Source organism: Stegodyphus dumicola, chromosome X2, assembly GCF_044657685.1.
Source record: "Stegodyphus dumicola isolate Sdum_Otavi_A_Nest chromosome X2, ASM4465768v1".
Classification (NCBI taxonomy): Eukaryota; Metazoa; Arthropoda; class Arachnida; order Araneae; family Eresidae; genus Stegodyphus; species Stegodyphus dumicola.
The window spans coordinates 32,043,169-32,057,113 of record NC_140781.1 but is presented as its reverse complement, the minus strand read 5'-3'; the positions used below and the strand labels follow the sequence as shown (position 1 = coordinate 32,057,113).

General features: G+C 32.9%; 1 protein-coding gene across 4 annotated transcripts in view; it reads right to left on the bottom strand.

The window, feature by feature from the left end:
• LOC118180861 (cytotoxic granule associated RNA binding protein TIA1-like) overlaps positions 1-13,457 on the bottom strand; it is a 554,155-nt gene extending 540,698 nt beyond the window's left edge. For 3 of the 4 annotated variants that reach the window (XM_085810190.1, XM_085810192.1, XM_085810193.1), the window contains exon 1: positions 13,171-13,457. In XM_085810190.1, the coding sequence (XP_085666316.1) occupies positions 13,171-13,240 (70 nt within the window). In that variant the 5' untranslated portion in view covers positions 13,241-13,457. The remainder of the gene's footprint in view (positions 1-13,170) is intronic. The other variant, XM_085810191.1, reaches the window with a different exon arrangement.
• Between the last annotated feature and the right edge of the window lie 488 nt (positions 13,458-13,945).

Below are 13,945 nucleotides of genomic sequence, written 5' to 3'. Positions count from 1 at the left end.
TTCCTATGCAGGAGACAAAAGGTAACGATAAACTATATGAAAATGAAGATTGTTTGTCATTTATGCGAGTCTGCATCGCTATATATATATATATATATATATAATTAACAAGCTAGGTAGTTAGTACAATACTGAAAGATTAAAATAAAAATGTGTGTACATGTATGCATGTTGTTTCATGCATGTTTTAAAATTGAATTTTCTGTCATTAAAAGGATAAAAATTAATAGTTTTTGTGTTCTCATTCTTATAATAAATTTTAACAAAGAAGCTTATTTCAAAACAATCGCGACACAATAGTAATTTTCATTTCTGAAATATTACGCTTGATGCTTGGCTTTCAGTCTGCAATAATACGTAATATAAATAAAACAAATTTCTTTAAACGGGGACTTAATCAATAAAATTTTCATCACGCATTTTGTATGTCTTTAGATAGCACGCAGGATATGAAGGACATCGAGTTAAATAGTTATATATTAGATCCAATGTTTTCTTAAATATTTCTCATTCTCTGTGAGATGTATTTGGCAATTTTTTAGCTGGATCCAATCCATTTGTATCGAAAGGGTTAGTGATAGAATGTGTAATATGGCCTCTTTGTGTTTGGTGACGAATTTGTGAATAGTCCAGAGTTACTGAGCTAGCGCTCTGTATGCTAAAAGTAAATGATTAGTTAAATGTAATTATTACAAAGCAAGTGCTGCCGCATTAAGGGATTTGCTTCCTTTAACGGCTGGTTCAAAATCGTGATGACTAATTTCATAAAACAACTAGAGTTATCCAGTACATTTCAGATGGAAATATCTAGCAAACTGACCGACTACTCAATCAAAATGTCATGACCCTCAATCCTGCCAAGGATTTATGGAAATATCTAGCGAGAGATTCATTTACCATGATCGCCTCTATGATCATTAAATGAACCAGGAAAGTATTTAAGCACATTTTGTATTTTCTTGCAACTAAACCATCTGGTAGCTCAAATCACAGCAATAAGAGGAAGAATGAGAGTGAAAGAGAGACAAAAAAGTCACAAGATTAGGGGGGAAAAGGTTTTGTGCTACTTTAAAAATATTTTGAGAAAATATAATTTTTTGGAAGAATGAAAATCACAGAAACATAAGACTCCATTTTTCTTATCTACAATTGAGCTGAATATCCTAAATTTCAAAATTATTATCCTTATTTATATAATAATCTTAGTAACTAACTGGAAAAAAGCCGCTAAATAACAATATACTTGTCCCGGGCTCAAATCCTGACCGACTGGATAGCTGCACTGGCGTTTTCGTTCATTTCCCTGTATATAACGGGAATATTAGATGTTTCCCTTAGAAAGAGCTCTTAAAGAAATCTTTTATTTAAGAAGACACCTCTTTAAATAATCCTGCTGAATTTTGTTTAAACTGATTAAACAAACTTTATCTAGTAATAGCTTTGATTTTCTTTTATCTTTGAAGAGCAGTGTTGTTTATCATATTGTATCAGTTCATATATTGGCAGAAATAATATTAAAAGAGAATGCCGCTGTTAGACGTGAAGTCAAGCGTGAATTATACGTGAAACGTTCACAGTTTTAAAATATTATTTTAAATGGGCATTATCATTATAAGGGCACAGCCCGATCCTCCTAGCCAGCTGCATGATAAAAAATGGGACTGAGAAAAAAACAAATATAAGAAAAACATATAAAGTCCAAAATCTGAGTCTCAGTGCCTAATTCCAATTCTATCTTTGTTCATATTTACAATCTTCATTACTGTCTCTGCAAAATCGTTCAAATTTGAATAGTTCCTTTTAAAATCTTTTTTTATATGGACATATATTTTATTATTAAATGGACATACATTTTATTATGTTTAATCATTACACAAACAATGCGCAATTTAGTCTAAGCTTCATTTGATGAAAAAAACGTTGCATATTTTTTCCGTTGATCAATTTATCATAAATTAAAGCATTTAATTACTTAGGTAAATATCATGAAATACAACGACACCTATCTGAGATATATAACAACTAGATGGTCAATTCAATCCGAATTAATTAAAGAAATGTGCTAAGAATTATGATATGTAATATTTAGTTTAATGGAATGCCGAAATTATCATAAAATCATTATTATGGTTCATAAACATTCAACCTAAATTCGTTGTAAGTGATTACTGCCAAGCTTTAAAGCAAACTTTGTTTTAGATAATACTATAAGACTGATCAACTGTCTGTTTTGAGAATTACTTCTGGGACATAAAAACGGACATTTGATTAACATTTTAATTAACGTTACCTATATGAAACACATAAAAATAATCTTGCTTGCTATATCACTGAATTAAATACGAAAGGTGATTGCCTTGAATCATACTTTACTCAAAATATAGGTAAAGATATATAAGGATCTTCAGAAAATTAAGGCGCGTGTTACTGATGAATGCTGCTATTAATTTTATTATAGGCATCACTAATAATCGCGTTTAGACTCATACTTGAAAGTATTTAAAGTGAGGCTTTGTTAATTATTTTAGTTGAATTTCATTTCAGTGTTTATATTAAGATCGTGTATATAAATATCGAATTTCATATGTGAAATATTTCGGATATATAATTGTTTACTTTTGTCTCATATTAATGGACTAGTACAAGTCACAATGTAATTAATACCTTTGGACTTGTTCTTGATTAAATTAAAAGCCCTAGAGTTAGACAAGAATAAGTATCCTCATAAATTGTTATTTACTTAAAAAGAGAAAAAATGTCATGATGTAAATATTTTACTTTTTTAATTCATTATGGATTCGCTTAAATAGAAATGGAACTCTTTCGACAGGTAGGAATTTCGGGTGATCATGCTTCGTATTTTAAAGTTATATAACGTACAGCGTTTAAAAATCACTTAATAACCAAATGGAGGAACGCAATTTTGTAGTAGAAATATATAATGATTAAGCTTATGTTCATCTCATTATTTTTACTTTAGCTACTGAAACAAACGAAATGAAATGAAAGGATGTGCTCGGAGGATTCTAGTAAGATAAGTTGTTGTATATATTCAAATAATTAACGAACCTGAAACCAATTTTCTAATTTTATTGCAACGATTCTTTAAAATGAGCTAAAATTCTTAACTTTAAAATGTTTGTATAATCTTCATAAAATACTTTTCAGCCGTGATAGGATATATATTTATTTGCAAATGCTGGAATTAAGATAACGCAAAGATTTTAAACCATACAAAAAAAATAAAATATTTCCAATATATTAAATTATAGTTGAATATTTTAAGATTTTACCTTATTGTATAATTATGCATGGCTCTTTTTAAATAATTTTATAAATATTTAATTCAAACTTAGTATGAACATTTATGATCATTATGATTTTATCATTTCTGATCTTGCGATTAAAAAACAGCTACGTGAGAGGAATTTTAGATGTATTTCGTGCATTTAGTTGTAAGAACATATCTATTTTTGATGATTTTCTAAAGTTTCCAGAAATGTTGACTCTGCGTCTATGCAAATGATAATTAGAACAGAAAAAGAAATGCTCATGCCTTGCATTTGTCATTTTTATAATTGCAACTCGAGAAAAAAAATCTTTCTAAGCAAAATTTAATGAGTGCTTCCAGTAAACACAATGTCTTACAAAAAGTGGTGAAATGCGTCATATATAAGATAGCATATTAAAGACTTCTTTTGACTGAGCAAAAAATATGTAGTCATTTAAAATTAAATAACAGATGAAAAGCATAATTCTTTGGATGTGCATTATTTTTTGTCAAGACGTTATCAAATTATTTCTAAGAAAGCATTCTGTGGGTACTCAAAAAGCATTTTTAATTCTTTTTTAAGCCTTCTTTTTTTTCCTTTCCCTTTCTTTTTCCTTTCAGCCAAGCCTCGCTTTAGATCAAACACAGCATAGAAATTTAAACGCTACTATTTAGTAAGTTACACAATGAAAAGTAACTATTTTTTATGTGGGCAACATCGATTCGCATATAGCTGAAGTTTTAAATAGATAAATTTAAATGAAATGGAATCTTTAAGATAATATCTGTAAATTATTGTAAATCCTGAACTATTCATACAAGAATAGACATTTTAGACATTTGCCTAAAATCGAATGGACAGCTTGGGGTAGAGGTTTTAAGTAAATCTTTATCATTTATATCTTATCGTTTTATTTATCTACCTATATCTCTATATCTGTCTAGATAACTATATTGATGCACATCGGGAAATATATCTTTATCTCTCTATATATACAGTGGATGGACAAAAATATGGAAACACCTTCTGAAATGCATGTTTGAAAAGAAAGATTGATTTTAATGAAATATTTAGGTGGCGCTGGCGTTTTTGTCTACTTACGCCACCTATACAACTTCGTAAATGTGCTAAACAGTTCAGTTGTTGTCGGAGTACTGTTATGTGAGGTTGTCATTGCATTATGTCAGAGTTAACAGACTTCGAACGTGGGCGAATTGTTGGAGCACGTATGGTAGGTGCTTCCGTAAGCAAGGTAGCCGAGGTGTTTAGTGTTTCAAGAGGTACTGTATCGAAGATTTATTCCGCATATTTGAAAAGCGGAAAAACATTATCTGATAAATCACAGCGCGGACGAAAGTGTGTCCTGAGTGATCTTGACAGACGATCATTAAGGGAAATTGTGACGAAAAATAAGAAGACCACAGCTGCAAAAGTTACTGCTGAAATGACTGCTGTGTTACCTAACCCTGTGAGTACCAAAACAATTAGAAGGGAGCTTCATAAACAGGGAATTGCTGGCCGTGCTGCAATTGAGAAGTCACTCATCAGTGATGCTAATGCCCGTAACAGGAAAAGGTGGTGTTTAAGTCATAAAGCTTGGACTATAGAGCAGTGGAAGCGAGTAATATGGTCTGACGAGTCTTCTTTCACATTGTTTCCCATTTCTGGCCGAGTTTACGCCTGGAGAACGCCATCTCAGGCCTATAATACAGACTGCTTGTTGCCAAGAGTGAAACATGGCGGGGGTTCTGTTATGGTTTGGGCAGCCATATCGTGGTTCTCTGCTAGCCCCATGATAACTGTGTCAGGGCACATGACTGCCAAGACTTATGTGAACATTTTGGCCGATCAAGTTCATCCCATGATACAAACTTTGTTCCCCTATGGTGATGGTGTCTTCCAAGACGACAAAGCCCCTGTTCACACAGCTCACATTGTCCAGGACTGGTTTTCTGAGCACGAGGATGAGTTGTCCCATCTCCCCTGGCCACCACAGTCACCAGACCTGAATATTATCGAACCTTTGTGGTCTACATTGGAACGGAAAGTTCGTTCTCGTTATCCACCGCCAACATCTTTATCTGAACTTGCCACCGCTTTGCAGGAAGAATGGTATAATATTCCCTTGGCAAACATACAGGAACTGTATTTATCCATTCCGGGAAGACTGCAAGCTGTTTTGGATGCCAACGGGTTTCCTACACCATATTAAGCATAGAAACATGTTTTTTTAAAGGTGTTTCCATATTTTTGTCCAACCCCTGTATGTGTGTGTACGAAAAATATAAAAATATCTAAAAGTTAAATTATATTTTAAATTAGCAACGCAAATTAATTTTCTCTCTATATTCTAGAAATAGTAATTTCTATTTGTAGTTTTTCATTTTGAGACTAATCCATGTCATATAATTTTTACGTAATTCTTATGATGCTGTAAGGTTTGTCCTAAGTTTTTAACAGTTATGTTTAGTTAATGCTACTCTCCTGTCCTTCCTAATTTCAGCTTACAGTTTCCTATCAGAAATCGCGTTTAATGCAAATGAGTAAGAGCATTATTTAAGTCGAAGTTCCATTGACTTCGTTAGAGAGCCAGAGTTTCTAACTAGCGCGCGTTCGCCTTTTGGCTACGTCTCTCTAAGCTAGTACTACGCTCGGCCGTATCTCAGGCCCTTTGATAGCTTCGCCAGCTTATTTGATATTTAGGGGCCAAATACTTAGAATTTTGATAGCTTCGGCTATATTTTTTTATTTAAGCATTAGTTAAGTTTTACTTCTTATTACTTTGAGTTCAAACCCAAGTGGAGGCTTTTCTGTACGCTCTGAGAAAGGAGCCAACTGTTAAGTTCTTATTTTGAGAAATAAAGGGTAATTAACCCTTCTTGAGTTTTAAGTTTCCGTTTCAGAGCTAAAGCGATTATTCGCTTATCTGTTCATGAGGTTCCTACACATTTAGCTATTAGACAAAAGGTTGGAACCTCACAATGTAAATAGAACTAAAACTCAAACAAATAATAATTTTACCGCAGTATTAATTATCCAATCAAAATGGAAGGAGGACTAAAACTACTTCATTCTGAATTAAAATTCCATCGTGAACATAATACACTTGCTCGGTTACTGTTCGTTCTGACTGGTCTGCTGGCTGCTGCTTCCTTTGTACTGTAACGTTATCATAAATGTACACGTCTTGAAATAGGCACAAATAATGAGACAACTTGTTTGTGGCCGCAACATGTTTACTGAAATAAAATGCAGACTTAATCCGCCTCTGCTGCCAGTTTTCCTATTAATTGTGGATTGGTATTTTAGCAGTCCGCGACATCAAAATTCTCGCTGTTCATTACGGATTCAACAATCTGCGTTCTAACACCATCAGTACTGCAAAGCCTTTTTTTTTTTATTACATATATCAAAATAAGACAGTCACAGCTTTTCATCATTTTATTTTATTACACATATATATATATATATATGCGTGTGTAAACCATAACGGCTTACGATTATGTATTATAGTTAATACTATGAATACTTGGGGTTAATTGAGTAGAAACTAATTTCTGCGTTGAGATATAACGTGCGAAGGGGGATCAGTTCACTCATTAAATAGGTGTAACTGCGAGCTCAGTGGTTTGTGCAAGATAAGGTGACTGCGCTACAGTTTTCGGAGGCAAGAATTTGCTGATTATGCTACCCTAAATCATTACTCCAAGTGAACTAACAGTTAAGTAACATTTCGTCCCCAACTGAACCTCATTTTAAATCCCTGAAATTAGTATTCCCCCGATTTTTATGAAAGACAAAATAATTCAAGACTTTGGAATTTTGCCGAATTCTGAGCCGAATCTCTAGAAGTACATAAAGATGTAAATTAGAACTTTGACAGAGAATAACTGCAATTTGGTCGCAAAATGTGTGAGATTTTACCACTCGGAAGATGATGCAAAGTAAGTAATTAAGTGGCACGTGCTTACAAAAACCAACTATCTCCGCAAAAAATAATTGCAGGCTGCTGAATATTATATTTTTGTTTCCATTTTTAGTGCTTTAAGGCTTTATGCTAATTAACCAGATATTATGATTTGCATTAAATTCTTATTTATTTTAGATTCTTATTCCTGTAGTCCTTACCAGAAGGCAAATTAGCTGTTGAGCATTTAAGTTGAGAATTTGATGAATTTAGAGCTTCTCAAAGCCTCGCTTACCAACTGCTTATTATCAACAGCTCTTCCAAAGTTTTACTTAGGCTTTAGCTAACTTGTTAACTGACGTTTAAATACACGTCATTGAGCCAACACAGGCAGACTGTTTCGTGTACTGTCTTAAACTACATTACACAAATTTGAATGGAACTTCACTATATGTTATTCTAAATGACGAAAAGTATCGGAGGTTCATCTGTAGCAGAGGACATTATACTTGCAGTATGCTAATGTGCGTCCCTTTATCATCTGTCGTCATGCATATAAGCCATAACTTTTATGCATATAAACATCACTGATAAAAGAGAAAAAAAAAACTAAAAATATCTTCATTTTTGTTTCATTTCTCATTTAAAGATTTATGTATTCGAAATTTGAAATATCTACTTCTATTTAAACCGGTTTTATTGCATTTTTAAGAGTGAAGAAGCGTCGCAATTTTTGGGAAAGTTGGGGAACTGAAATCATAAGTTTTGGCTTATTTGGTTTATTTGATTACGACGAAGCACTCGAGGGCTGTCTACCCAATGAGAGGGATACTTTCGTGAAGGACATTTTAAGAGATACCGGGCTCGTATACGCTACGCATGGAGAAAACCACGAAAACACCCATGCAGCCCCTGGTCGCCAACATTCAAAACCCGAACCGAACTACCAGTGTTCAGCAACTCGTCCGCTGGTGGGCCAAATTATAAACAATCAGTTCTTAAATTTTGTTTTAATTTACTGTGCTTTTACTAAATGTTTTTACCAAACTCTAATGCTAATAGCTAGCGCACTTAATTATTCAAGGACAGTGGGAAAATTGGTTTTTAAACACAGATTCTAATCCGGTTTTCTGCACACCAATTTCGGATGATCTGCTGTTCTGACCTGTTTTAATAATAAAAGGAATTTAGATGAGGGAGAGGAATGAACTGAATGAGCGGATGGCGTTTTTGACTGAATTATTCTCTTTCTGCGACCAACAGAAAACTGAAAATTTTGTTTGTTTCGCTGGAAAAACACATATATTTAAAAAAGAACATTTTCTCAAGTATTTTTATATCTATAGTGTGTTATTTAGATTTATTAAAATAGCATTTATTAAATGAGTTTTTAGCGGCACAGATATATTGGGAAGCTAAAAATGATGGGATTCGGGTTTCGAAGACTTCCGCTTTTCACATGTAGCAAACAGTGTGTCTGAACTCTTCCTCATATATTTTCCGTAACATCCCCCCTTGCCTTGCCATTTATGTCTCGAGAAGACTTTCGGCATAACAGATTTTAAATACCCCGTTCTTCAAAGATATCCAAATCAGCAGCGGGAAACGGCTATGTCTCATCCGGGATATTATCTCGGATGAAACGGTGTTTTCAGATGACCAAGATATCGTCCAAGGAGGCAAATAGACCAAAAACACTATTTTCATAATATCAGTTTAAACTAATTACATAACTATAATTGTATGAATATGAACATATTGATGCACGCGTACGGAAACAAAGCACGTATACGAGATACGAATACGGGAACAGGGAATACAATATTGATGCACGTATACGAGATACGAATACGGGAACAGGGAATACAATATTGATGCACGTATACGAGATACGAATACGGGAATAGGGAATACAATATTGATGCACATATACGGGAATAAAGACCGAGAAAACACGCAGGTTAATTAGATGGGCGAGGAAATAAATACAAGGGTACACGAAAAATTAAAATTACAATTTAAAATATTTTTACCTTATTTTTTATGATTACGTAATTAAAACACAAAAATTGTTGCTAGTATGTTCATACATGTAGGAGTACACACTAGTATACACAAAGATACATACGTACAGATAGAAGATAACAAAGAAATATACGTAACAGAACCTTCATACAGTTAAAAAAATTATTATAATAATATCAATATATAGAAGGAAATACAGAAAAAGGTATAAGTAACACGTACAGCTAAAGAATGGAGAAAAGAATATGAACGTAATTTTTATTAATGCATTTGTAAGGGCATAACGACCGAGAAAACGCGCATATTAATTAGGTGAGAGAATAAGTTAACACAAGGGTACACGTAAAATTAAAAACATAACTCAAAATATCTATAAAGTTATTTTTTATGTTGAATATAACATGAAAGTTTGATTATTTTATTTTACAATTAGAATGCGCTGTATTCAAAAATTAAATTATTTTTCCTAAATGCCATTTAGAACATAAAAATGACTTAATTATAAAAATTACTTTTCTCCCAAAGATGGAGTTACCGCTTTTTGAAATCTTATTACTCAACGTCCACTGAACTGTAAAATTCAAATACAAACCGTCAATTATTTTCCTTTTCATTTAGCAAATGCTTATATTAAATTAAAGTAAAATATTCATCCTTATACTGGATTTTTAGACTGTTTTACGATAACAGGCATAGACATGTGTATTTGGACATATCCAGAAGGTTCACAAAATATTGCCCAAACCGTGAGGTTTCAAATTCCTTGTACAAAATGAAAATTATTCATTACATTAATTGGTGTATCATGACTGAAACTTAAGAACAAGTGGCACAGTAAAATTTTGTCCAATCAACTACTTCTCGTCATTTTTTTAAACCAATTTATTTAGGGGTATGAATGTAAAATAATTTTCTGTGCTTTATTATAGGAGGGAAAAAAATAACAGGTGTGAAATTATACATCATTGTAGAAAATAATGATATTTTGGTGCAATTTCGTAAAGTTTATTACCTTTTGGCATTTATCCAATTTTTTTTTTTTTATGCTGAGAAATTCTTGCTGTTGGATGGAGAAAGGAAAAAAAAAAATAAAATTTTTACCGAGTTCAGTTGTTTGAAACCTCCTTTTTTTAAAATGAATTTCAAAATTATGCAAACAAAACTATGATTACGTTTATAATCAAGCACATCAGTGTTAGTGCGCAGAAGATTTTGAAAGAATTGTGAGCTAAAAATAGACAAATTGTCTAAAATTGTCCAAAATGTCGTTTCTTTCCTCAAATTGCGTAATCTATCATGCTTTCAGATATTTTTTTCTCTAATAATAAATATTTAAAGTCTAGTAATACTTATATTCAAACCAGCAAGCAAAATATTTAAGTCTCTTGTTATTAAATTTTAAATTTTCCAGAAGTCCAAACGTGAATCGATTTCCTTTAAAAACTCCGTCTTTAGAAGAAATATTTTAAATTGCGATAATATAGTTAAAAACTGGTAATACGTTAAATGTGTGTGTGTGTGTGTGATTATGGCAAAGCCTCGAGGGCTATCTGCCTGAAGGGAGGGATGCCTTCGTGGAGGACTTTCTAAGGAAAACTGGCTCGTATACACGCTACACATGGAAAAAAGCACGAAAACACTCATGCAGCCAGCCCGTTCGCGGGATTCGAACCTCGGACCGAACTACCAGTGTTCAGCGACTTTACCATTCGGCTGCTGGTGGGCGGTAATAAGTTAAAGCAACAGAAGATAATTTTCTTTTATGGTTATTTATATCTAACTCTCTCAATATATGCAGATAGATATATATTTAGATGACTGCCAGGCTAAATATAAAATGGGAAACAATAAATCAAAAATTAGATACAATTTTTGACTAGAATGTAAAAATTCAGTTGAATTTCATAAGTATTTAACTATGATCTTATACGAACGAAATACTTAAGCTTCTTAAAAAATTCTTCTAGCGAGATTAAAAGCAAATTTCATTAAATTGTAGGAAGGGCTCTAAATAAATCGTAATTATTTGTCTTTTGCAATTTTTCAATAGTTAAGCGACTACACATTTAAAAACATGAATACATTGCTTTTGTGTCACTTGTAAAATAATTCTAAATAACAATCAATTTTATTTAACTCATAAATTTATGAAGCTAATTGCTGATATGTATTAATAGAAAAAGAAGCATATTCCTTCTGTCAGTATGGTAAGTGATCATTTCATGAATTTATTTTTTAAATAAATGGTTTCAGACAACCACATATCAAGGGTTAATTAATACCTTATATTCAAATTTTGAAGTAATATGGTCTTAATTAATACTCGTACTCCTTTGAAAAGACGTATTAATGTTCTTTTTTTAATTAAAGTAAAATAAGTTATATATGAGACAGTTATCATTCAAATAATATATAGTTCCAGGCGCCCAAATAACATATAATTTCTTTATAAAGAGAATTTCGATATATTAGTGTAAAATTATTACCTTCGTGTTTTTACTTTTTAAACACAGATTGTGATATAGCTATCTTTCTTATGCACTCTAAATTTTAAGGGCGCAGTTCCACTACATACCAGAATTAAAAATAATTCAAGTGGTTATAGATTATGCCAATAATCCCTGAATCAGACTAGTGATGTGAATTTTAACTGTAATTAAATCAGTAGAATCATACCTTTGAATGATTAAGAATTATAGTATTGAGCATGCTATATAAATTTATAACATTTAAATTATTTTGCTCTGAGGAATAAGATTTTGAAAATAAAAGAAGTTTACCATATCGAAGATAAAACAATGGTTTTAAATAAATGTTAAACTGACATTATGCACTCAGTATTCTTGTTTCTATTTACGGTTTATATCAAGAAGTTCATTTTTATTCACTAACGTGAGCAACAATAGAAGTCCTTGGGGTTTTACAAAAGAAGACATGAAATTCATTAATTTACGAAAAAAATTGGAATATGTCCAATGATCTATTAATTCTGAACTAAGATTTTATTCTGCATTCACGAAATTTTGTCAAACACACGCTAAATGAACGAAGTGATTAATACTTATTTTATATTCCGGCAAAGCATTTTATTTTAAATGTCAATAAATTATTTTTTTTACATTTAGAGACCTAAAGAATTTTATTTATTTAGAAATCTATGGCAGCTATCCTGCGCAAATAGTTAAATTAAAAAATTCAACATCAAGTATTTTGAGTTGGCAAAATAAAAAACTCAACATCTAGCATTTTATTTATTTATTTATTTAATTTTTTTGTCTAAAAGTTTTTAGTTTAATTACATGCATAAAGGAACAGAAAATTGTTAATGCGTTATTTTCAGAGCAATGAATAATTTCGAACATCTGCTCACAAAGCCATTTGTTTCTAAGAGACTGGTGGTCAAGGGAATTTGACTCAATAAAAATGAACCAGACCAGATCTAAACTTTGACCTACTACATAAACAGTGCGCAATGAATCCATGAATTAAACAAAATACATTAAGTACGAAGAGAATAAAATGCACTTTTTACATTTAGAAAATTACGTTTATATTTAAAACTTTGAAATACTACGTTAATAATACATTTAAAAGTCGAGAATAATAAGCACATTTTCCGTTGTTCAGGCCGGACGTCTATTCATCTTATAAAGCATCATATAAAGCATCGTATAAATGAAATATTTGCGTTTACCTTGCTATTATTATTTACGCAATAAAGTAGTAAAATTACGATTACTTAAAGGAAAAACTAGGAAAAAGCGACATTTGATAATTCCTTTTTTTTTCGTAGGCAATAGAAGCTACTAAATTCAGAGAAATTGTAAATTGAAAACAAACCTGCCATAGCGTAACGCTCGCTGAATTCACCCCGTTATAGTTCTACCAGAACCCAGTGGAGGAGAAATTGTAACATTTACACCACCGCGATCCTCTCGGAGCAGGCGAGATTAAAAGCGGGCTTACCTGCGAGTTTCTTGGGCTCAGTTCTGGTTTCGGTCTTGCAGTGGGGAGGCATGACCATCGCTGAGGTCATCTCTCGAGGGGGCACGGGACGGCCGTACTGCAAGAGCACGTGATCCCAAAGAATCGGTGGGCCCGCCACGTTGGATGTGTGTGCGTTCACTCCGACATGCGTTGCCTTGGTTACTACTATAGCATCGCCGATCTCCAAGTCCGAAGAGTCTGAGAATGCCTTCTTCCTTTGCGCCTATCTGATGGGAGTGTGCTCCGGCCTCGAGCTCTTCGCTTCTACTGCGGGAGGACTTCGATGTTGATTGGACGAGAGCTTCAGCCATCGGCCACTCGCGAATACGAAGGGGATGCTTTTTTCGGTGGCGCGCACTTGCGCTGCCGCGCCCAGACACGTGCTTTTGGACACCCCTCTTCACAAAACACACGAACTGGACTTCCGTAGACCACGCGGTTTTTAAAGGGATTTGACACACTAGACTGCACGAGAAGGAGTGTTGGCCGTATTTTAGATCCGCAGTGTCATATGGAAGTAAAGATGATGAACTTTACTCTAAGCGCTGAAGTGGATGCTTGTGCCCGAAATCATAGCAGAGAAGATGGAAATACAAGGAATCTTGCCGATGAATAGGTTATCTCTGATTATTCAATCAGAATATGATATCCTTAGAACTATTGCAGAGATAATATTTGCATAATGAATTACAACTGCTATAGCTTAGTAAAGATTAATTTCCTTAAAATCGAAAATTTCCTTTATGCATTTCTT